The sequence below is a fragment of the Xiphophorus hellerii genome, chromosome 13 (genome assembly GCF_003331165.1).
Source record: "Xiphophorus hellerii strain 12219 chromosome 13, Xiphophorus_hellerii-4.1, whole genome shotgun sequence".
In the NCBI taxonomy this organism is placed as follows: Eukaryota; Metazoa; Chordata; class Actinopteri; order Cyprinodontiformes; family Poeciliidae; genus Xiphophorus; species Xiphophorus hellerii.
Genome location: NC_045684.1, coordinates 27,808,491 through 27,834,279, shown reverse-complemented (window position 1 = coordinate 27,834,279; position 25,789 = coordinate 27,808,491). Strand labels below are relative to the sequence as shown.

Genomic DNA, 25,789 nt, shown 5'->3' with positions numbered 1-25,789 from the left:
GTATCCAGAGATGGTGTTGTAGTTCGAGTGAAAGTATCAGAATGAGGATAAAAGGGGAATTACATTCGTCAGGAGAGCTTGTTTATGTAAATCTGATTTCCATTAGAATTATTAGAAATATTGGTATCAATCACAATATCACCGATATTGATACTTTATTATTTAGGTTTGATATTTCATCAAACTTCTGACCAAGTGTTTTTGTGGGGGGGGTTTTTTAAATTATTTTTGTTCAAACCTTGGACAAAATTTCATTAAAGTTTTTGGTGCCTATAAAATACTCTAACATTTTAACATGATCAAAAAAATTACAAATATTTTATTTTAAACAAATTTGCTTGTATTTTTGCTTTTAAAAAAGTCCAAAAAATTATTTGAGAGCAAATTAAAACAAAATCGTTTTTAGGCAGATTTGAGAAACATACACAATACAAAAATAAAATACAATTTCAAAAGGGAAACTGAAACTAAAGTATCGATCTTGGTATCGGTTTGATGCCGACTTAGTATCAATATTATTGATATTTTGGATAAGCACATTTTTGTTGAAATTATTCTCAGTGTTGCAAGGAGATAGCTTAAAGCTGCAGTATGTAACTTTTATAGATAATATGTTTTTGATATTTGTTCTAAATGTCAAAAAATATGTCTCATATTATACTGTCACAACATAGTGATGGTTTTAAGAAATATGTAAAAAATATATATTTATGTATATATATTTTTTCTTTAAGTTATATACTGCAGTTTTAACCAGCACAAAAAAGAGAACTCTCCCAGACTTTGTTCTTAAGTCAAATAAAAACGAGGTCAGCTGTTTAAGAGTTTGTGTCGCTCTCTGGTGATCCTGGACAAATCCAGCAAAACTAAAACCATCAATCTAAAAAAGAGCAGCTGAAAAAGTTATAAAGCTTTCAATTACAGCAATACAAGTGAGAAAAAGTATTATTGTCTGCATTGCCCATACCTACACTGAAGTGCCTTAATGCATTAAATCTGTTGTAAATGTAAAAGTCAAACCTTCGTGTTTCCAGCTGCGTACTTCTTTTAGCTTCAGTGTTTCTGCACTCACTATTCTGTTTTGATCACTTTCGGTGCTTGTGCTCAAAGCATGATGGGTATCCCAAGAGTTTATTGTGATAAAAGGATTTCTCACAGCTGCACTGAGCTTTCATTTTTTATCTGGCAGCATCTGAGAGAAACAAACCAGCCATCCAAGCATGTGTTCAATCCCATTTGAAAAAAATAAATAAATAAAGAAACCTTTCTGGGGACTGTGGGCCCCTGAAGATCACCAGGAAGTGTAATCAGCAATGACCCATGTAAAGCCCGACCGGTCCCAGGGTGTTTGTTAACATACCCAGAAATCCTCAAGGGATCTGTGCTTGGAGGAGTGGAACAAGCAGTGGATATTACTGAATGAGTGATGGAGACGTCGGCCAGCAGTGATTTAGCACAGGCAGTAGCCGGCTACCATCAGCGCTCACACCTGGACATCAGTATGTGTGTGTGGGCGGGGGGGGTGTAAAGCATTGGTCCACGCCTAAATTAACATAGAAAATGTCAGAGCAGATTGGATGGGGGCAACCTGTGTTTGTATATATGACAAAGTTACACAGTGAAGCAGCCAGGGGCCTGCAGCGAGGAAACAAGCTATCAGGACGAGGACTATTGGCAAGGGGACTGTGGTGACCTCAGGGGAAATCTGGTAAAGTAAGCAGATCATGGCGGTAACGCCACGGCAACATTTCCTTCAAATTTCAGCCAGGACTAAAGTAAAGCCCATTACTCCCAGGACACATGAAAGAGGGATTATGGGATTTCAAAAATATTAACCAGCCTGATTTCTTTCAGGTGTTTTTTTTCCAATCAGCATGTTAGAAAGAACTTGGTAAAGATCAGCCACTACCCACAGGATGGTACTAGATAAAGTGACTAGGAAGTACTTCTACTTAAGTACTTGCTGATACTGAGTACCAATACTAATATTACTGAATGGTAAAGTAATACCATTCAGTAATGAGTACCAATACTAATATTACTGAATGTCAGTAAACCCTTTACAATCAACAACAAATTGTAAAGGACTTTTTTTTTTAAATCTGGAAATGAATTGATTTTATTATTAATAGTTCCACTAATCACACACTCAGGTTTAAATATTCTGCTATTAATTCAATTCAATTCAGTTTATTTGTATAGAGCCAACTCACAACAAATGTCGTCTCAAGGCACTTTACAAAAAATAATCATTTTAATTCAATCACACATACATTCCAATTGAAACTTTTTTAAATTCTTTGTATGATTAATTGAGCATACCGTACTATCAGAGAAAACTCTTTGCTGAACATAATTTGAGGTCAGTCTGGAAATCCCTCCACACCACTAACATGTCTCCTCCTCTGCTAACCAGCTGGTTAACGTCACGCTGCCGCTAACCTTCAGCTACCTTCAGTTCAGCGTCTTCTTCCTTTTTGTGTCTTGTGTTCAGTTTATGGTTAGAGCTTCTATGCTAACTAGCTGCTTCCTGCTAAAGAGAGACAAAGCTCTCACCATGCTGGTCCTGTATATGGGAGCACTTTTATAAATACCAACATGGTGTGGGACAGAAACCTGACGCTGGTGCATTCCTGCTAAGGCGAACACAGTTTTACAGTGTCATAAAATGTATACACGCTCACGACTTATATAGAGAGCTGCAGTTGTCTAAATTACCAGAATTCGTTTTAAATGAAACATTCAAATGGACTGAACATGAGAACTGCATAAACATAGAGAATTAATTAATGCAATATTATTATTTTAATTGAAGGGACTGAAAAGGAATATAAATTTTAAATCTTAACTACACGAACAACCTTGAAAAGTCTCCATGTACTCCTGGTGTCAGGCTGTGGAATAACTCAAATGAGGATCTAAAACAAAGTCCAAATATCAGACAGTTTAAGAAAATGTATAAATATGTGTTGTTAGGAGCACATAATGGATCATCAGCCTATTCATCACAAATTGAGGTGGCGATGATGAGGAAACCACATATTTGTAGAGGTATATTTATATATATATCGGTTTGTTGTGGCTCCTTTAATTTTTATTTGCTATTGTGAGATGTATTTTGTTATGCAAAAAGTGGGAAGCTAGGCATTGTTTGCATATTCAGAATAAATATATAAAAAGACAATTGAACAAATGAAATAAGTGAAAGTCTTGAAGTCACAGCTCCTTCATAAGACTCTTCCAGGCTGCAGCAGTTTTCAGTTGCTGTTTGTTTGCTTGCTGGCCTTTCTGTGTTAACTTTAAATCACAGGTTGATGGCTGCCAGTTGGAAATACCGACATGCTATTCTATGGAATTTTGTTTGGGTGTTCTGGTTTCATGCTTTAGGTCCAAAGCCCCTGCATGCTGGAACTAATGGCCGCTCCAGTTTAAATGTGAGTGTGTGTGCAGCCTGGCTACCTGCCCAGGGTGTACTCCAGCCCTCGCCTGTTGACTGCTGGGACGAACTCCAGCCACCCGCAACCCTCAACTGGATTAAGCAAGTGTAGAAAATGAATGAGTGGCGTTTCATTCGCAATGTAAGGCTTGCGGTCAGCTCACACACACATCTGAGCATATTTACATCTCACCACGAAACCCTTTGACTTCCACAATAGAAGGCAAGTCAGTGTAGGAGAAACCGCCGTCTTAATTTCAAATGCCACGTCTGAAGGTAATCTACAGCTAAATGGATTCTGTAAAAGTGTCTGTAAAAGTGACAACAAAGCTAACATTGTGTTGTGCATAGAACCAGCTAATCCCATAAGGTACAGTTTATTTCCCTTAACAACTCATAAAAGGTGAGAAAGATCAAAGTCTCCCTTGAGTCACCTCCAGCAGCCACAACTATTTCCTTGCTGCTCGATCCAGCACAGTATTTTTTTTCATTTTTTTTCTCTTTTCAGCTCACATTTGTAAATTTACCAAGGTGAGCTGGGAAGCAGAGTCCAACCAGGATAAAAATAAGATGCATTATGATGCTTTAAGAAGGAGCAACAGAAAGTTAGGACATTATTTACAAAAGATTCTGTTTTTACGTCCCATAAATAATCAGAAGAATCAATATAGAGCGCAGCATCACTCTGGTCTCATTCGTTGTAAATTCAGATTTTACTGATTAATACAGTCAATGTTTAAATTCCTCAACACTTAAAATAACCTTCGCTAGTTGCCTGTTTAAGCTCAACGCTATTAAGGTTTAATAAGAGACAAACTAATAGCTGAAAAGTCAAAGAACCATTTGAATCTCAAAACATTTAATTTTACCTGGGGTTTTTAAAGATCCAAAACTACCTGAACTCCAGAAAACATTTTGATTGAGCCTTGTCTGCTGGCCTTTTAGGAAGAAATTATTTTATTGTTAAAGTTGAAAGGATCAATTTAATGTCTACAAGTCCAGAGCTTTATGTGGCTACAGGTGCCTCAGACATCAGCCTGACCCTGACTTAAGATCCAAAACAAGTTGGACATTTTTAAGAAAAACCATAACAAGCTGGATCCCAACCAGAGGTTACACTAGACTTGTTTTATTTTCCGACATTTTGACAGACGTGGTCAAAAAAAAATATTGGTTTAGTTATGATCTGTCAAAGTGATGGATGGCCTTCAGATTTTTTTCATCACCTTTTAAAAATAAATTAGTTAGCTTAAATAATTAGCTTTCTTATATTAAGCAGGTAGAAGGTGTCCCAATAAAAATAATCATCTTTGCACATGTTGAAATTGTTGTTGGCTTTTATTTTCTACCTGTACAACCAGTATCAGAGGACAAGAACTAGGGCAGTAGAAATGGGTTCATAGTATAACAGACTCACAATAAAAAAAAGTTCATATCAGTTGATATTGCTGTATATGACAGTATAGAACAAATCACAATTTATCTCAAATTGGTACTACAAAGTAAGATTTGAAGGCATCAGAATGTCAGCTTTGCAGTCAGCAGGAAGCAAACTATAGTGCAGGGCATTCTGGGTAAATATAATCAAAGAGATGCAACAATCTAGTGCTAGGGGGAGAATTGACTCATGGTCTTTTGTCAAAACAAATGACAAATCCTACAATTGCTAAAATCTGACGCCATTCAATTTTTGTTTACATTTTGTGAAAAAGGAAGTTGTGTTTTTTATGTTTCCTTCAGTGGTCACTCACCTGTGGTGCAGCTCCACCACAGGCGAGGAGGGGGAACGGGTTTTTCAAAGTGTTTGGTTGGTTTCACTCAGTGCAGTGTGAAAAAGAACCACAGCAACAAATGTCATAACTTTGGTCCCCAGTCTACCAGACTATCAGATGTGAAAATAATCTTAATGTGAAAATCATACACTGAAACTCATCAAACTTGACTTAACGCTTAAGTGTGGCACATAATTTAGCTGTCCAAGACATAACATTGTTCACACAAGTTTGTGGTTGTGACTTGCTAAATGCAAAAATGCTAAAAGGAATAACTTGCTTATTCCTGTCTGTTTCAGTGTTTTGCAATGCCGTACTTGCATTTTTGCAAGTATTTTTGCAAGTACGGCCACGCCTAAATTGTATTGACAACAGACACATGAAACACATAAGACGTAGGGATAGGGCCCCAAACAAAGGAGGTGAAGTTTGACCATGATGTCCACAGAGGACTCTATTGAAATGTGAGTTAACCCTTGACCTGTGAGCCGTGTTAAAATCTACCTGGCAGGAGGTCTGCTGTCGGGTTTGGCCAGTTGAAGGTCTTGATCAACTGCCAGTCGAAGTCGTCCTCTTGACCCTGGCGGTATTCACATAACCCAGAGTCCGAGTCCTCGTCGAAGGTGCAGCCAGCTGCAGAGGGAAGCAAACAAAACATATTTATTTCAGTTCAAGATGAAAAAGCCAAAAAAGTGCTGTAATAATCATTTCTCTGTGGCACTGGGTGGCTTCATGCACTGAGGCTATAGTCCTGGGTTCAGGTCTCGGGCCATTTGCTTCATGTCTTCCTCTTCTCTCCTCCCTATTTTCCTTCAATGTACTGTTCAGTAAAGACCATTAAGGTCTAACATAACTTTTAAAAGAAGAAGGAAGGTCTTATTTGCTTGACACTGTCAAGAGAAAACTGAAGAATTTTTACATCACCACAATTACACATTATCACATCAGTTCCCAGAGAACCTTCCCACCCTAAGCTACGTTACAGTTAAAAGTTAGCGCCAGGTGGTCAGGACACACTGCCTCTACTCATCTCTTTCTTTAAAATCTACTGCCATTTGGTACAGCACGCCCTGTGGTGGGAAAAATGACACGGCAGCCATGGGACATGACTCTAATAACCAGAAATAATGGGCTGCAGCGAAAGAGGGTTTCCAGCTGATGGAGGACAACAGCGGGCCGGCTCTCAACCCATTATTGCACAAACGACAAGGTATTAAAGCCACCCGCCACCAGGTGGAGGAGTAAAACTCTATTTTCTGCTTTAATTAGTAAAAGTACAGCTGCACTCTTGAGAAAATATCCTGAGAGCCAGTCTGTGACGGTTTGCAGGTAAGACTGGTGTGGCTTCATTTTGTTCCACTGCATGCTCCTTTGAGCTTAGTTTGGAAAAGGTTTTCTTCTTCTTCTGTGGTTTTTAGCTGACTCGATTCTTTTATTGTTCAAATCTTAAGAAACGATTCAATAATAGTTTCAGGATTTTTGCTCAACTGATGCACATAATACACAAGAACTAGAAATTTGCTGAAAAGGCTGCAAATGAATCACTCAATTTCTATGCTATTTTTTTTTTTTTAAAGTTTGACTTTTGATTATATTTAATGGCAACCCAAATTGGAGCAATTTCACATATTTCAGATACTATCAGTAAAAAGTTCAGCTACATAACTACTCAAGAAATTCTAAGTGGACAGACGCTGCTAGCAGGTCAATGCTAGCAGTGGCGGCGCCAACAGAACTTAGCATCCATCGCATGTGCTGGCAACACCAGTGAGTCAGTAGAAAAGACAGACATTGCCCAGCCGGCTGGATAGAAATTTGCACTTACCCATGACCAAAGCAAAAAGCTAGCTAGCTTGTTAGGCTACATCCTTAGGACTTGCTTGCTTTGGGTTGTTTCAGTGTTTTGATTATTTCATTCTAGGTCAATTATTATTGTGTTCCTTAGTTCTCTATATTGATTACATCAGTCTTGTTTCTATTATGCTTTAGTTCAGTCCTTCCTCAATGATTCTAGTTTTTTATGTTTATTTATTCCTTGTGTCTAGTTGAAGATTCATTTTCCTAGCTCCCCTGCTCTCCCTCAGCCATTGTGCCATTTCTCTCTCTCTCTCTCTTCCCTCACACATGCAGCGTTTTAGTCAATCAGCCTGGTCTATCGTTCCAGCATTCCAACTCCCAGTATTTATTCACCTCTCTCATATTCATATCGGTTACTTCTCTCAGCATTTGGATCAAATTCCACCACCAATCCTGACAATATCAGTCGCTAGTTACCAGTAACTGAAACCGCCTCGAGTCACTGAACACAATGAAGATGTCGGCAAATTTCCATGAGATAAAAAAAACAACAAAATACAATAAGAGATTAATCCCATCCCATGTCAAAATTTCAGACCTGACATTAACATATTTATAGGACCAAATTATTTTTTTATGATTTTAAGATATTTTAAGGACTTAATTTTAGAAACATGAATTTAGAACTTTTTAAAAACACTCTGGATTCTGTACTGAGTTGCATTGTCTAAGTTATTAATACACTGGATCTCTGGTTTCCATGGTAGTTCGAGACAGTCTCAAGATTACAAACAATAGCTGATGGAGTTTTATTAAAGCTATCCCAGTGATAAATGACACAGCAATATGCAACGTTATTTAGCAACAATCGTAAATGTTGTTGCTTTTACATTTTTAGATTTATTTATTTATTCTTTTTTTTTTTTTACATTAATCCACCTCTGGTATTTTTACTCAAGCTCATCATATCTTCAGAATCTCTAACCAGACAACAGTAAAGTCCAGTGGTGAGATTTAGCAGTTATCACCACTAGATGTGAGTGAATTCAAAATGTTTAATGAGCAGCTTCACGTTATACTACCGCTTCTATATTCAGGAGGAGAATATCAAACCTGTAATTCAAAATCCATTAGCTTTGAAAGCCTTCTGAAATTAGAAACCGACAACAACATTCCTTGCTGAATACTTTTAAGTCTGACTCCAGGTAGAAAGTGTGATTGGCCAGTTCTGTGAGCAGGACTGATAAATGGGGGATTTAGATTTAGGGGAATTGCTAATTTATAAAACATCAGGTCAGCCTGTCACTGAGGTGCTCAGCAGACCGTTGCTCAGTCTGACCCTGCTTTACAGCGCGCCCCTAGTGGTCAGTCCTGCAGTCCCAGGACCCTCTTCAGCAGCATGTTCTATTAGAACTTGACAGCAAGCAGATTCCATGCCAGTTTCTGTTTAATATTCTAACATGTGGTCTGGTTCCCCCTGTGCTGCTCTTTGGTTTTGTCTACGTTAGACTTCTTCTGTTTCCTCCACTAATAATCCGTGCAGTCAGAGCGCCGCAATACAACACTCGGACTTCTAACAACCACTTTTGACACCGACCCCTCTCCCGTTTGCCTGCAGCCAAAGCAAGTGTTTCTGGCTGTAAGCAGATCAGAGTTCTAATTGCCCCCCCGCGTGACAGTTGCTTGTCGGGATGTGTAGCAGCATGTCTGAGGAGGAAAGGGTCGGGTGGCAGAGCGCGGCCCGCGGTGAAGGCCTGCTTTTCATCACCAGCCCTCCAGCAGCTCCATGAAGAAATGTCTCCATCAGACACGTTCCACTGATTCCCCTCATTAAGGTTCATCCTTCCAAGCCTTCTTTGCTCTTAGCACAACAGTTCCTCTCGGCACACAAATGAGCTTCCCTGGCAGCGAAAGGCGCAAACCCATGTAATTAGAAAAGCTGCGTAGATCCGGCTGAATTTGAATTGGTGTGTGTGTGTGTGTGTAGGGGGGGTGCGTGCGTGCGTACACGTATGTAGTAATGGAGTGGGATGTTTAAATTTGTGTGTGTGCTGTTGTGATGTTTACTTAAAGCTGACTGAAGCTGGTATGAACCTGTCCACGTCTCACAGGCTTAAGCTCAAAGTTTTGAAACAGCACTTTTGCATTCAGTGGTTTTAAATTGGTATAAATTAGTTTTGGTATTGGAGATAGTCCTCAACTTCACCATGCAGAAAGTTTGTAGATCATTTCTAATCTCTAGTTTTAGCAAAGCTATCATTCAACCTTAGTGATCAAAGCAAATTCCAATATCGGTTCAAGAATTTTCAAGTAATGTATCTACAGTGGAACCTCGGTATTAACAGAGGGTCAGGATGATATGCACTAAAATCTGTAATACTAATGCATATAACTGCCAGTTTTAGTGGTTCAAACACCAAATAAATCTCAATATGCATAGATATAGACAATGGAAACTCTTGGCCCTACAGCAGATAACAGAGTGGTCAACATAAGGGCATCTAGTGGACTGGTACATTAGCAACCCCAATAATGTAAGAAAGCTGGTGGGCAATTATTCAGTTAGAAAAGGTAGATTCACTGAACCATGAATTAATACACGTTTATCTGTCTATGGTCATGTTTTTAAGAATGAGCCGAGGAATAATATCTGTTTTTATGGGTGGGAAGTAATTCCACATCGAGGTGTTTCTGAAGAAATCTCTGGCCCTCATCTACTTTCGTTCTAAATTCTTAAATGGTTCCTCCTTCTGATTTTATGGACATCAGAATTCAATATCCTGCTTCACAATAATCCATCCTTCAAAGTATTCAAGTACAGGCTGAGTTTGCCAGGAGAGGCCCTGGAAGGAGAACGATGATAAGCATACTAACTGGCATCAAGTTCTCAAATTGGAGTCCAACTCAGATCACCTCCACGCCGCACATGCAAGTAACCCACACAGGCAGTCACATCGTAAATACGCAGTGATGAAGTGGGCAGAGAACACAAGCCTCTTATACGGCATTTATCTTGGAGAGGGAGAAATAAATTAGAGGGGCGGACCAGGAGCTGTGGGCTGGCTGAAGAGCCCTTAAACACAAGAAGCAGAGGCGAGAGCCAAGCCAAAGAGGGCGTGGATAATGAGGACAAATCACACGTAGCGCAGAGCATGTAAGACAAAAGGGATTTCTCAGAGAACAAGATTTTTTTTTCTTCTTCCCTCTAGAGCTGCACTGTATGAAAACACTGAGGGCTGATCAAAGGAGACCAGACTGTAGATGGGCTGTGATTGATCAGACCGCTGTAGTATCGTTCTCAGAGGTCTTAAATCCTCCACGCATAAAATAGGACTCTCACTGACGATTATTCTTACGAGGATGACAGCGATTACACGGCGTCTCGCAGAGGCACAAGGTTGGCTGGCGCGGGGCGGATGCCGGTCTCAAGGACAAACTTCCTCTGCTTATTTGGAGAGAACCAAGTGGGAAAGCTCCTGCTTCCTCTCATGACCCATTGTGACCCATTGTTCATCCAGGAGAACCATTCATTTTCACCATTAGCTCTCCTCCAAAGAGCAGAGATGAGGCGAACTGTAGATGTTAGCGCCTGTAGTGGTGACAAAACAGCTTCCACTATGCGAATAAATGCATGGTATATAGGAGTTTTTAGAGGAGAGTCTCAACTATTCCTAGACTTAAGCTGGGAATGACTCCTACAAATACCAGAGCATTCTCATAAACAAAACATACATCATATTTTCAGCAGTTCTCTTATCTCCACCAGCAGCTATAAAACATTAGCTAAACACACTTTGAGAGTATAATTTACAAATGGCAACTGCAGATATTCAAAGGCTAACAGCAGGAAAGGTATGATCTAGAAATTATGTTTCCAAGCACCGTGAAAAAGTAATATTCTGGATCATCAGCGACTTTTCAGGCCACAGTTTGTCTCGGTTGAAACACAACGAACTGGTACTGGTAGTTAATGTGGTGTAGTGGGAAAGGCCCCTAAAGGTGGAGAGTTGGCAGAGACACTTCAAACACCTGAAGTAGTGCCTGCCGTGACAGATGATTCTACAAATTACAGCTAGTTCCCCCATGACGTCACACTTCTTACATCCAGTTACTCTGCCGCTATCTTAGTAGTAAAGAAGCAGGTTTCCACTTCATTGATCACAGGTAAAAGTGGTTGGATATGGTTGGATTCAATCAGGATGTAAAAACATCCATCCATCCATTTTCTGACTCCCTTGTCCTTAGTGGGGTCAGGAGGTGCTGGTGTCTATCTCCAGCTAACGTTCCGGGCGAGAGGCGGGGTCACCCTGGACAGGTCACCAGTCTGTCGCAGGGCAACACAGAAACAGACAGGATAAACAACCATGCACACACACACTCACACTTAACTTTTTGGACTGTGGGAGGAAGCCGGAGTACCTGGAGAGAACCCAGCATGCACAGGGAGAACATGCAAACTCCATGCAGAAAGACCCCGGGCCGGGAATCAAACCCAGGACCTTCTTGCTGCAAGGCAACAGTGTACAGCCGGATGTAAAAACAAAAGTGCTAAAACGGTAAAGAGAAGTTTTCAAGGTAAACTGTGCTATTAACCATTGAGTGCCAACGGGTGTTAATGGACAAACACAAGTCGTCTAATACAGAATGGATGTGATCAGTTTATTAGAGGTAAAGATGTTTTCGAATGTTCCTAAAAATTTGCTTTGTAGGCAAATCTGTAAACTCACAACAGATCCATTTGCACAAACTATGAAATGTAACTATAAAATGTAAATATGCAAATATAAATTTCTTCTTGTTGGCACTTGAACAAAGAATAAAATAATGCTGCTGTACATCAGCACATACTATCACTGCTTATGTAAGCACATTTACAATCACACATTGTAAATAAAACAGTACTTGTTTAAAGTTATATTCCAGTTCACTATTATGAGTCACATAGCAGGTAGCAGAGAAAGAGGCAGTAGATTTTCTCATTGATACTCAGGATTTCATCTTGTTATTAATTTTTTTAGTAATTTCTAGCATTTTATTTAAAATGTGCACAATAGAAAGAGCCTTTTGGGACATGAATCAACTTTATGGACTTAAAATGTAGCCACACGTCACTTATCATAGCCGATCACAACATCATCCTCAATGTACAGCTGTTAGCAAACACGAATGATTTGATTATTTTCATAGGGCGTGCCATTGAACTGGTTCTCCCAAACAACGCTGCTCCCATGCAACACTGTTAGCCTATCAAGATGGCGCTTTTCCCGCTTAACATCCGGTCCGGGCTTGGTGGAACGATCTGCAGGGTCGGTGGGATTGCAAGTTTATCATTTTCCTTCCACTTTACAAACGTGTTTCACTTATCCAAAAATTAAACAAAATACATTGAAATTTATGGAAGGAACTTAATAAAACGCGAACGTGTTCAAGAGATTTTAAGCGGTATGCATTTGAAAACTCAAACGTGAACAAAATGGATTCTCTTGTCGTGCTGATAAAGCAGCCCTCTCTGTTAAGCCGCCTTCCCCGTCGCAGTGAAGCAGAGTTCCTCAGGCGAAGCAGCCCGCATTGAGTAACGAGCGGCGCTCCTCCGCCGGCGCTCCTTTAATCTCCTCCCGGCCCTCAGATAAAGCTGCTCTGTTGGGACAGAGGAGCCTGGATGTTCTGGCGCTTCTCTTGTTTGGCCTGAGATAAAGCTCTGCCGCTGCATGATTTGCATGAAAGTACGAGGAAGCAATGCATCAGACCTGACAGGTTTACCTACAGAGGTGGGGAACAGGGGGGGCGAGTGGGGAGTGTATGCAGAGGGAGGGCCGGAGGTGGGAAAAGAGCGACACAGTCCAGCAGCTCATCAATACCGAGCCAGCAGGGGAGTCTTCTCCAACACCACTTCTTCATGGACCATTAAAAACAGCCGCTACACTTTCAGAGGGCTTAGGACTGAGGAGAGCAGCAAATGGAGTTTGATACTTTAGTAAACAAAAGCAGGACTCTTTTTTTTTTTTTCTCCACCAACACAACACAAACAATGCACACACTGACGTCTCCAGATAAGATCTTTTACTTTCTGATTATTTTTTTTAAAGAATGTCATACTGCTCAGGCACAATGTTTCTAAAGGTTATGAATAATTTATGAGCAAAAAACCCCCCCAATGTTCGGTGCATTAAGGGTTTGCTGTTGACTCTAATTATGAACAAATAAAACTATGTAGACTGCATTTCCAATTCCCACAAACCCCCAGCGAGCGCAATATCTTCATCTTTAAAGCAGTTCTGGCCTTTCTTAATCATAAATTATTTATTTAATTTCTCTTTATGTCAGGGCTTTTCTCCCTTTGCACCAAATCACCAGCAAGTTTTCATCAGCTTCACAAAGGCAAAAAGCAAAACAAAGAACGCTCCTCATTAACCCCATGTCCACAATGTTACGTTTAGCCAAAAAGCTTCATGTTTCCTTCTTAATAAATATAGGATTACTGTATGGATGAGAACACATGAAAAGGCCTAACATTATTTTTTCTTTCACTGCAGCAGCATAATGTCACACTGAGAAAAAGTAGAAAAATCCAACCGTCCAATCAAATACCCCGAACTAAAACTTTCATGTGAATAAATTATTGTTTTAAACAAAATAACCAGCACCACAATTATCTGTACTGTGTCAATTTATACAATGTAAGCATAATAAAGCCTTTTTAATGTACTCTGGTTACCATTAATCTGTACTACATAACTTGTATTAACAAGACATAACAACATTTCACCTTTTGTCTTAAGTCCACATTGACCAACGTGTTTCAAAAATGTCACAGCTCAAACCTTTCTGTAGTCACTGAACTCATATTCATAACTTACCAAAATTATTACCGAAAAAAAATCTACATTTGAGAAAAGCAAAAATAATAATAAAAAAAGTCTGTCAGACAACTGAAATCAGGGAGCCTGTTACATCTTCATAACATTTGAATTTTGTTGAATTGTTCGTTTCGATGAAGTCAGCTTTATGGCACCCCACACGGGTTTATTAATGCAAAGGATGAATATTTCTAAAAGTTCCTCCTGCCCGCGCCGTCTGGCTGCAGCCTGCTGGGTTCAGACCCACAGCGTTACCCAGAAGTCACTGAGGACTCAGAGAAGCAAATGGGGTTGCAAAAATAAATAAATAATCAAATTTCGTCTAACCGCATGCTGCACTTTTCCCGCCTGCCTTGGGAGCAGACAGAGAGATTGGCACTGCAGGGCATACACTGTTGTGTGAAATTGTTTCATGACCGGTTCCCAATAGTTTCAGTGGCCCTGTGGTTCAGGCCTACCAAGGCCCCTAATTTCCAATACAGTAACGCTGGGCGGTCTCTCCCTATCAGCCAGATGCTAATTGATGACTTGCTGGCCTTTGGGAGGGAAACACCAGCTATTCAGTTGTGTTGCTCCAAGTTTTGCTGGAGAGATCAGAGGACGACTTTGTGCTCTGATGAGTAGAACTGGTGTCTGTTTGAATGGGAAACACAACTCTAAGTCTAACTAATTACTCTGAAATTAGATTTTTTTTAAGCTGAAGATGAAAATGTTACACTTCCACAAAAAACAGATCTTGTTTTTGTTGAGTAAATAAAACAAGTGATTTTGTTTTATTTAGGGAAAAGACATTTATTTCTTGCTTTATTTTTCTCCTTTAAACTCCTTTCACTTCCATTACCATACCTGAGATGTAGTATCATCTGATATCGATCTGATACAGAAAAACAGCAAAATTGACTTAAAATATTTCCTTTTTAAGCACAGAGAGAAATGTACCGAATTACTAATTTATTTGATAACTCTGCACCAGTTCAGCACACTTAAATCCACCAATAGCTTCGTAGGCTTGGTCAAACATGTAAAAACCAAAACGTTGATTTGTTCAGTCGATGAAATTAGGAGAAAACAGCCAATGTAAAATAATAATAAAGAAAATGAAACTGACTAAAACAATAGTTTCACTGGTCAAACGTGAAAATAAACTGTAACAAAACTTCTTTCAAATGGTTCAGAAAGTGCAATTAGGAATTCTATATATAATGTAAAATAAATAATAAAGCATAACGGTGATTAGAATTAGGCTGAATAGATCTGACCTTATTGATTGACACACTGTTGCCGATACCCGATGTAGAATTTTTTCCAATATCAGGACCGATACAAACATTAATATCGGATTAGTGCATCTCTAGTTTTAAGTGTTTTTAGGGTCTCAAGTATTAATTGATTTCAGCTATTTGTGGGTGGTTGTGGTTCCTAACCCTAACCCTATCCTAACCCTAACCCTACCCTAACCCTAACACTAGGGGTCCTCTCACTGCACAGTTAAAAACTCATACTCGTATTCTTGTACACATTCTACTTATTTTTGACTTCAGAAAGAACTACTGACGTTTATCTCCGTCCTCCCTACATGTTCAAGCAGAAGCCTTGAAGAAATTCTCTGACGTGAATTTATTTATGAGTCACAAAGCAGACGCCTCGGACCGCTTCGGTTTACAGCCGACCATCATTCCTCATTTAATCTCTCCGTTTCCTCCGACGCTCCAGAGACTCGTCCATTACGGAGCTCAATCTCCGGCTATCTGAGGCTTCGCCCTGAAAACCTATCAGAACCGCTTAGTCTGCTTATGCCGTTGTTCAACATGTCACACGGAGAGAGGCGCATGAATGGAGGTTGATGAATTAGAAGGAAAAAAAAGAGGCCCGGTCCGACGAGTCTCAAATTGCACTAATTAAGAAGACAATAGGCTTTCAAACGCACCTACAGTACATTACAGTCCACAGCCTCCTCATTCACATTCACACAGAAACACATTTTCACATGCAGCTGCTGTTACGTCTGAAAGTTTCATTTGAGATGCTGGAGGAAACATTTTCCCCTTCATGTAAAAAGCTTCTTTAAGTGATTGTGTCAGGCCTCTCTCTTCGCCAGATAACAGGAGTGACCTAAATGCTTCATTTCAAAGCTGCATGTTCCTTTGTGCTGGCTATGCTACACATTAATGTCGAAATGACTGCCATCTATATGCCCAGATCTGTCCATTAGAGGCAACATTTGTGTGAATGGGTTATAAAACTGTGGTAATTTCAGTGGCAGCGCCTCCACCAGCAGTCGAGCAAACTTAATGACAGACGCTCCAAAAATAGCTTCCATACAGCCACTGCATGCTGCTGCTGTGCTTATGCTAATGGCACACGCAGATTTATGCATGATTGCATGATGTTGCAAAAAAATAAAAAGTTTTTTTTTAAAAATGACTCGACTGCTTTGATGTTGATTTCCATACAATCAAATTGTAGCAATAAACGCCTCGGTCCCACCGCCCACAGCCACGTGGCACCACAGATGCAGAAAATGTGAGGAATATTATTTGGCGGATGGTTTCTTTTAGGATTTGTTTCCACGTACTGTACGCAAAAACGAACAAACCAGAGAGGGAAAGCTTGTTCAGCGTACAGAGCGATGGAATGCAGAGAATCAAAGAGAGGGTTTGGAGTTCCCTCTGCTCGCCTCAGAGACGCGGCGTCCCCCGCATGAGGCAGCCGCATCGCAGAGGCAGGGCTGCCACTGAACGCTTCTTCTGCTGTTACACTGCAGAGAGGCTCACAGTCAGACTGTAGAGTTCAGATCCCCCCCACAACAAGGCATCTGCCACATCAGATACCAGCACAGAAGGAAACTCTGAACATGTTGCTGCATTTTGCTTTGACCAAGACTTTAACCATTTGTTTTGTTTTTTACTTTTGAAGCTCCATTTCCCCTGGGATAAGTTTCCAACAGCAAAATAAAAACTCCTAAGTAATTCAGGCTACGTTCAGACAGCAGGTCTTCATGCTTAATTCCTATCTTTTGCTGAAATCTGATCTTTTTTTTATTATTTTTATTGTGTGTGCATGGTCATTCATATTACTAATTAAATGTGTCCGCAATCACACTTCTGTGTGAACGGTTTCTGACCCCAGAGAAGAAGAATGAAGGCGTCACACGGCAGCGCACCGTCACAAAACCACAGCCGGTTTTGGAAAATGACTTTAGAAAAGTTCTCAAAGCAGATGGGGATGAAATGACAAACTGCAAAAGCACAAAGTAGCAAAGGAGCCAAATGCAAAGTCTTGGATATTATATCATCATTTATTAAAAAAAAAGACTTTTCCCTACAATTAGTTTGGCTCAGAGACCTTTGTTTGGGACAGAACGGAGACGCCTGGGGAATAAGGATTTAGATTTTGGTTCAAATGGGTTAGAACTTAGAATGTTGAAAGACGAGGAAGTCTCAGCTGAACATGGCGCTGTACTCTCACATTCCACTTTCGTTACCAATCAATGCATGATGACCTTTCAAAGTGGGGGCTGGCTAAGCCACAGCTGCAACTAATGACCATCTCAATTAGCATTGATTCCATTATTCCATGCATTACCATGGAATAATAATACGTGGACTTTGCTCTGCACAGTTCATTAGCAGAAAAACTTCTTATTTAAGCAACTCTTTGCATTAATAGTTATGGCCTGGCGCAACTAGTGTTTATAACAGTAACAAGTTTCACAACTGCTGGCAGCTGCCACTGAACCAGCTGCAGACTTTTAGAGCTGCTTGATGAATTTGCCACTTTTAGGCCTGATGGTCAAAGAAACCTTCCAGTCTATGAATGCAGGAAGGAAAGCCAGGCTCACCTATTTCCACTTTATTAAGTGCTACAATTTAACTACTTGCAAATGATTTTTGTATTCCAGATTAAGGATTATGGGTAGGTTTCAGTTAGTGATGCATAAGTCCTCTCTGCCTGATTAACGTCAGACGACATCGACTTCTGTTGATTCAAGAAACAAAGAAACACCTCAAACCGACTGACCTAGGAAAGCTTTGGGTTGAGGATTGGAGCAGCCATGTGAATATTTGTGACAGGAAATAAACTCAGGGTGGGCAAGCCTTTAAACACAGCTGGATGCTTGGTGAAACAAAGGCAATTCCAATTTAGGACTTGCTCTATCTTGACAATGTGAGGTTTCTAATAAAAGGATACAGAAATATTTGATGCCTCTCCATCTAAAAACATTCCAGCAGTGGGTGAGAGATCTTATCGGATTTGATATTTCCAAACATCAGCACTGCTACAGGAAGTTGTTTGAAATCCAGTAATGCATTGTCTCAACACACATCACCATAACTGACCAAAACATGTCACTGACCAGACATAATATGTCTGATGTACCACGTCTCAAATTGGTTATTCAACCAGCGGCAAAAAGCCTCTGTCGTCACTTCCTGGACCTCTCGAGGTGAATCAGCCATTTTATGTCTGTGACATAAAGGTTTAACAGCAGCTGGTCGACTTCAACGCCCCGTGCTGCTTTTCTCCTTTTCAAAAGACATCCTGAGAGAGAAAGAGGAAAGGCTTTTTTTGTTAGTTCTCAGTTTGAAGAGGCTAATGACAGTGCTGGTCAAAGGCACCTCCACGCTTTGACAAGTGAACTGGGAGGGTCAGGGATCAAAGTATATTTTTGTGGGAAATCAAGTCAGAGCTGGTGTGACCAACATTTAAAAAGCTCTTCAGATGCTGGCCAAACAGTTAGTTTTTACAAGCAAATAGATGATCAAACTTTATTTAGCTATTAGGAGTCATTTTAAAGGTTAGTAGGGGTTTCCGTAGAAACCTCCACTAGTTTATAAATCACAGACTACTTATTGTTAAACGTGGGGTTATACTTTTTTTTTTGTTTGTTTTAATTTGTCATGCAGTTAATTGGTTAATTGCGACAGGCTTCCTCAGCGGCTTTATCCTGCCACGTTTAATGTACGGAGCACCTATAGAGTCAAAAAGTTAAGAAGAAAACAAAAACATGTTGCTACGGTAATGTGAAGAAACAAACGAAAAAAAGAAATAGATAAAACCGGCAAGCACTCCTTTGCACTCAAACAAAATACTAAAGTGGCATAAGCGGGGGGGCTGTGACCATGGCGATGAGAGGCCCTTTCTGAGACAGATAAGTCCTCTTTAGAGACGTTCCCCAGTCTTCTGCTGCGACTTAATTAGAACACACAGCTCCACTCTCACTCCAACAAGGAGAGAAGAGACGGCTTTGATTTGGATACCCTGTGGAACGCTCCATCCTCTCCTTCCGGTGGAATCATTTACGCCCGACTCTAAGCAGTTTTGTCATCTTCCGCTCTAGCTTTTGACTCCTTTTTGTTCGCCTGCTTCCTTACCAGAACCTACCCCCCCCCCACCCCCTCCCTCAGTGCTTGGCTGAGGATCCGCTGAGCATCTGTCTGATTAGAAGGAGAAGGTTATAACACTCAGCAGCACATTTCAGAACGCAAGAAATGTAAAGAAGAAAACGGTCTTCAGTAACAGGAGGATTAACACAACATTATGAGGGGCTCTCCTTCTACAAGCTTGTACATTTCAATGAGCTCTTGAATTAAGAAGCTTAGTCATAAAAGTGTCGTCTATTATTATTAATATTATTATGATTACAAAGTAACTACTGAAGCATCTGTAAAATATCCAGATGTCCAAAATGCACACTTAGTTGCTTTCCAGTGTTTTTCAGTAAGCTTTTTTACTTGCTTAATTTGGCCAAATTTACATATTGTGTGTAGTTATAAGAGTGTAAAGTAAAAAATAAAAATAAAAAAACACAAATTTTAGTACCACCATATTATCATTAGTGGGCACGTAAAGCATGAAATTTCCATATTTGTGCTTTTTAATCACTACTCAGTCGGTGCATAATCATAAAAAGCTGTTGCGGTGAGATGGAACAAATGTTTATTCAAGATGGTATTAGAGAGGATGGAGGGTTTGCTCAAATATATATATATATAAATAAATCATCAGATTCATGGAATGGTTTAAAAAGAAAGACCTATTTACTTTTTGTTAGCTAAAATTAACAGATAAAAACTAGAAGTCACATCAAACAAAAAAAGTCATATCAAAGAGAAGAGCATCATAAAGTATTTATATGATTGTAGATTAAAAAAAGTGTCCATGTTGGAGCAAATTTCTCCCCCCAAAAAACTGAATTTATATATTAATTTCACATATTTTCAAGAAAAAACTCTCCCTGATGTTGACAAGTTGTAAATTTGAAAGAAAACAAATGTAAGGCATAAGTTTACAGTATCTAAACTTAGAAACAAAAAAACAACAACTTGGAAATGTCCTTATATTATGAAGTCAGACATTTGTTATAAAAAATGCCAGAAGTCCTCTAAAACTGAAGTGGTGAGTTTATTAGATGCACATCTGGATGTTACTCAGAGCGTAAAGGGGAACCCCACAGCTCTTTTCCTGTTTCAGAACAACATCTACCGGCTAACGGCTCGCTAAGAGCGCCTAACATGGGATCTGGAAAACAGAGACAGTGAGACAGAAGTTGCAACGAGGTTGCATCAAGTCTACACCTCGGATCATCGTAGCCCATGTTCTGATGGAGAAAAACCCGAATCAACCACTTACACTTCAGGAAATATCCAGATGTGCAGCTTATAAATTTCATCACCTCCGAACTAGAAGATTTCTAGAAGTTTGTTTCAAATAAATTCATGATCTCCGAAAGATTTCTTTTTTTGTTTTGTTTTCTAACAAATGTTTACAAAATTGTTGTTTACATTTTGCAACAAAGGAAGTTGCGCTTTGTGTCTTTTTCAGAGGTTTTCTTGTTTATTTCAGTGGTTCCTTGTGCAGCGCCACCACAGGCAAGGAGGGGAACAGTTTTTTTTACGAGTTTCGTTTGTTTGACACAGTGCAGTGAGAAAGAGAACCACCAAAACTGGAAATGGAATAGGTTTTACAACTTCAATCAAACCAAGTCTACCGGACTACTAGATGCAAATATACCCTTAAAGGGTACGAGATTTCTCAAACCTGCGTGAAAGAAACAAGGCAACACTCCAAGTTTGTTTTTGATGAGAGAATAATTAAAAGAAAAGTCGGTTTTAAATAACACTGCCCCTTTAAAGTTTTTTCTGACCTTCATAATATTTATCAGAAAAAGCAACACAGCCTGTCATGTGGTTGTGTTTGCTATATTGGTTTATTTTTTCTGAATAATCAACCACTATCCAGGCTGCCGGAACAATCTATGATGGAGAATTTCTCCCAGAGGCTCTGCTTTACCACTCAGGTCATTTTTACAACCTGAGGCCAGCAGGACCTGCCCCCTCCATGGATTATAACCTCCTTCATAAGGCAGTATAAGCTGATTATTAGGTGCTTACACGTGATTACACCGATGTACAGATCTGATATGTGGACCTTTTGGGTCACTGGGGAAGACTTTTAAGACTTCTGAGCAAAGGTGAAGAATTACAAGCGCTGGGAATTGACATTAATTGCAGTGAATGTGCTGACCGCCAACATGGCCATCTGGGCTGAGTTAGAAGGCAACTGGGACTCTGGAAAAGGTTAACTACAGCCTCAGTGAGAGTTTGCACATATCTCTGTGTATGAGCAACAACGCTGGCTTGTAAAAGTCCATGTGTCCATCTACTGAGCACTGAGCAAGGAATGAAGGATCACAATGTAGTAATATCAATTTAAAAGGGCAGTGTTATTTAAAATCAACGTTTTTAAGCTTTACATCATGTTATAATGTTATCCCCTCAGCAAAAAAGAATCTGGAGTGTTCCCTTGATTCTTTCATGCATGTTTGAGAAATCTTTTAATCTCCGTGGCAACCATTCAGCTGTGCAAAACACCTGGATAGACTTAGCCCCGCTTTCGAGACACAGCTCCTCCTCTGAGCTGCAGTTTCCAAGCTCCCACCTCAGCCTTCCTCCACTCAGCTTCTTCAGACTAGCTGGCAGCAATTAGCAAACACCTGGTGGAACTGTACATCTGCTGAGCTCATTATAGGAGCTATAGCTCTGAGAAGTATACTTCTCAGAGCAACACTGGCAAAAACGCTTGTTTTGATATATATATCTATAGTATTTTTATAGCAACTGAAGGTAACAGAGTTACTTAATCGTGATGTAAACTGTCTCTGGAAAACACATAATACCGCCTCGTTACGCCCCAGTTGGGATAATATTCCAAAGTTCCCGATCCTCACTCAGACCAGAACCTTAAACTGACCTGACAGCTCAACGTCATTTAATATTCACACTCTCAAACAGCTGACATTATTTTACAGGAGGCAGCATCCTGGCCTGGTCGCAGCACAAGCGCATCAATTTGTTCGTCAGTTAGAGCCACTTGGCATTTGAAACAGAGAAGAGATCCATATAGCCAGAGCCCAGAGGAGAGCAAAGCACAGAGAAAGTGAGTGGAAGCCAGAGGTACTCTTCAATCGGGACACGTTCACAGTCAAAGTGTGGCCGGTACTGTTTGTGTTTGGGAGACCATGGAATGGCTTGGGTGTAAGACGGACAACACGCAAAGTTCAAAGTTTCAGTAAAAAGGTTTGGACAGTGGTAAGACCCCAAAAAACTATTTATTTTTCCTGATGCTGCTGTGCTTCTGTGTCCACTGCAAGATGCTGTGTCCTCTCAAGGTGAGGAATCAGGCATGTGGCCAGCAGTCGGCCCACTGCAGGCGCTTCAAGAAAATATATCATGAGCAGAATGCCGTCCACCGCCTTACCCGAGTGTGTCACCAGGGAGGGGACAGAGTCTGACCTGCCATTACACATCCTCCACCTTAAGGTCAAGGTGGGTTTGGAGTTGTTTGTGTGACCCAGAGGAGAAAATCACACAAAGCACAGAGAGAGCTGTTGATGTGTAAGAACTCTGCAATGCACAAAGACAGGAAATGTGCAGAGGACAGAGCAACCAAGCAGAACTGAAGGTTTCAGCTTAACTGACTTTATTTATGGACTATGTCTTCAAACAGAAAATTTATTGAAAAAAATAGCCTTTTTTTAAGGTGTTGCTGACTCTAGTGGCCTCTATTTGATAGAGGGAGGAAGGCCGGGACTCCAACCTGTGACGTCTGTGTCGAGGACTAAGGCCTCCATACATGGGTGGTGCTTATCCCCTGCTCCTCCACAGCAACCCAAAATTGCCATATTTTGATATTATTTTTAAAATAATGCAATGTCACATGTACAGTATCTTAAAGTCTGTTGCCAACACCTTACAGTTCTTGATGATGTTGCATCTCCAAACTGTTGCTAGAAGATCCTGGGCATAGACGATACCTTCCCAAAAATCCATGCACTGAAAGGAAAGATCTTCAGCAAGTATGGAGCTGGAAGTAAAGGTGTTGCTAAGAAGCAACAATAAGATCAACAGTAAGTGGTTTGTGTGTCCACTCTACAAAATGGAGCTTCAGTTTGGAGCTCAAGCTCTCCAAAACACATAGACAGAGAACCAGGAAGAGTTTTAACTCACTGCATTTTCTCATTATTTATAATTTGTTGTATGGAAGATAAAATCCGTTTCAAGGAGCCAGGCTTGTATGTTCTTAAACTACATCTCCATTCAGGATAAAATGTCTTTTGTTAAGATTTTCTAGATCTAATGAGCGTTAAGACCAGGAAGGTAGTGAGAAAGCAGCCGATACAGAGCCTCTTACTCCTGGTGCATTTCAGCTAGGAAATGAATTCAGCCAGATGTTAAATCAGAAGACCTTTTAGATTCTAAATGCTTTATTAGAAGTACTGAAGACACTAAATTTTATCAAGAGTTTAGAGCAAAGACGAATTTTAAAGCTATCCTGATTAAAAGAATCACTCCTTCTGACCCTTTCTAGCAAAATAATTGGAGTTGATCCATGAAAAGCGGTCTTTGTATAGGACCTATTCACACTTATGTTATACTCATTCTTCACGTTTCATCTGTATATATACTCACTGAACTATGCATTGTAAAAAAAAAAAATCCTTTCTGAGAGTTTACAAGAGAAAAGTTTGTATGGCTAGATCACCTAACAGCTGTATTTATGCAGTTTTTTATGTAATGAATAAGATTACTGTTTTAACAAATATTCCAACAAGTTGGTGATTAAATCTGCGTATTATATTATATTGCTAAGTCTGAACCACAAATTGAGTTTGCTGACTTCACCTGTTGAAGTTCATGTTGACATTAGCAAAATGTGCCATGTTATTCTTTGTAAATGTGGTTTGCATAAGTTGCAGTTAGATAAAGATCTTCAATGAATTTATGCAAAAATAAAACTCTGTTTGGATCAGATTACTGTTCACATTTCTGTGTGTGAGATCAAATAGGGTTTAATAGAATTTAAAAGTAAGTTAAGCATTGCTACAGATATTGTTGATTAATTATTCATTGTTATTAGCTGGGCTTCACACCCTGACACCATCATTAAAACACACATCATTCACTAGGGATCATTCAAATATGACAGATGGCAGATTTAACACAGCATAAAAATTAATTTCAGTTCATAACCAATATTGAAAAATTCATAAAATATTCAAAAATGTACCAATTCAGTTATAAACATGTTAGTCCTAAAAAGCTACAGTTCCGCTTCATTAGTGTTAATGGTAGAGTTTTCTTCTCTTATTGCTCTGTAAGAAAGTAAAGAGTGAAGGATTTGAAAACATCCTTCAACTGCATGTCTGGTGACGCATCGACATGAATTTAAATAGATTTTCTGGTAACACTTTTAATGCAAAGTTGACACTTGTAGTGAACTTTTAATACAGGTTTTAATGAAACTTTGCATTAAAAGTATAGTTATTTACCAAATGACACTTCATGACAACAGTCATAAACATTCATAAAGACTCCTTCATGTTTATGACAGTGTCATGTCAGTCTTATTTACGCCCCGTCAAATAAAGCGTTACCATTTATTTTTTTAACTGAATAAACAAACAACAACAACAACAAAAAACGTGAACTATGGAATTTTAAAATGTTCCATGTTGAGAATAGTAGTGAAGCTAATAACCTGTCATGGACTTCTAGCCAGTCAAGATATGCAACAATTCAGTGCTAACTGGTCAGAGAGCTTTCTTCTGCATCAACTGAAGTTTATCCAAGTCTTTTCTGCTTTTTGCATTTGCCCACGTTATGTAAAAATTCTCCAGCTGAGAGAAGTTGCCATTTACAGTTTGTTCTAAACACAGCATCAGTATTTCAAAGAAAGATTTCGTTGAGTATTTTCCCTGGAGTGCACGCCGCCCCTAGCGGAGGAAACAAATCCTCTCATTTCTCTACCGCATTCTTCCATCACGCAAGTAATAAAAAGGTCGTTTGAGAAGTGGAAGGCAGAAAAACAGCAGCAGCTGCATGAGGATGGAGGCGTTTACCTCTCAGATGTTTGGACTGCTGTCGTTTAGGTTTTGGATATCCACGGCGGACGCGGCCTTTCGTGATCCGCGTGAAGAAACGGAGGAACGAGGGAGCGCAGGAATGGCTTCTGATCGCTCAGACAACGCCCCACTGAGTCTCTGAAACGTCTCCAATAAACTCCATTTACCCTCGACAATTATCTGAAAGATTCCCACAGAGCAGAGCAGCAATGAGGAGAACCAGACCTGACCCTCTCCAAATCAAACAAAGTCTAGACCGACCCTAAAGGTTTCATCACCTGCAGCTCGTCAGAACAGAAGCAGAAAGTGGAGAGGAAAAAAAAAAAGCCAGAGCGAGGAAGAAGGATGAGTGATGAAACCGGAGATGTTTGTCATGCAACGCGCTGCCACATCTTTGTGTGCTAAAGATAATTTACTCTAAAATGGAGCAGCAGGTGTTGAGATTTAGAGGCTACACAATTTGAGCATGTAGGGCCGTGAAGGGAGGCAACGGGGATTTTTTGATGTGCTTCACTCTGATGTT

The 25,789-nt window shown here is 39.9% G+C and overlaps 1 protein-coding gene across 4 annotated transcripts in view; it reads right to left on the bottom strand.

Moving 5' to 3' along the window:
* Window positions 1–25,789, bottom strand: part of ptprua (protein tyrosine phosphatase receptor type Ua) — a 197,328-nt gene that overhangs the window by 143,774 nt on the left and 27,765 nt on the right. For all 4 annotated transcript variants that reach the window (XM_032580837.1, XM_032580838.1, XM_032580839.1 and 1 more), the window contains exon 2: window positions 5,713–5,841. In XM_032580837.1, coding sequence (XP_032436728.1) covers window positions 5,713–5,841 — 129 coding nt within the window. The remainder of the gene's footprint in view (window positions 1–5,712; window positions 5,842–25,789) is intronic.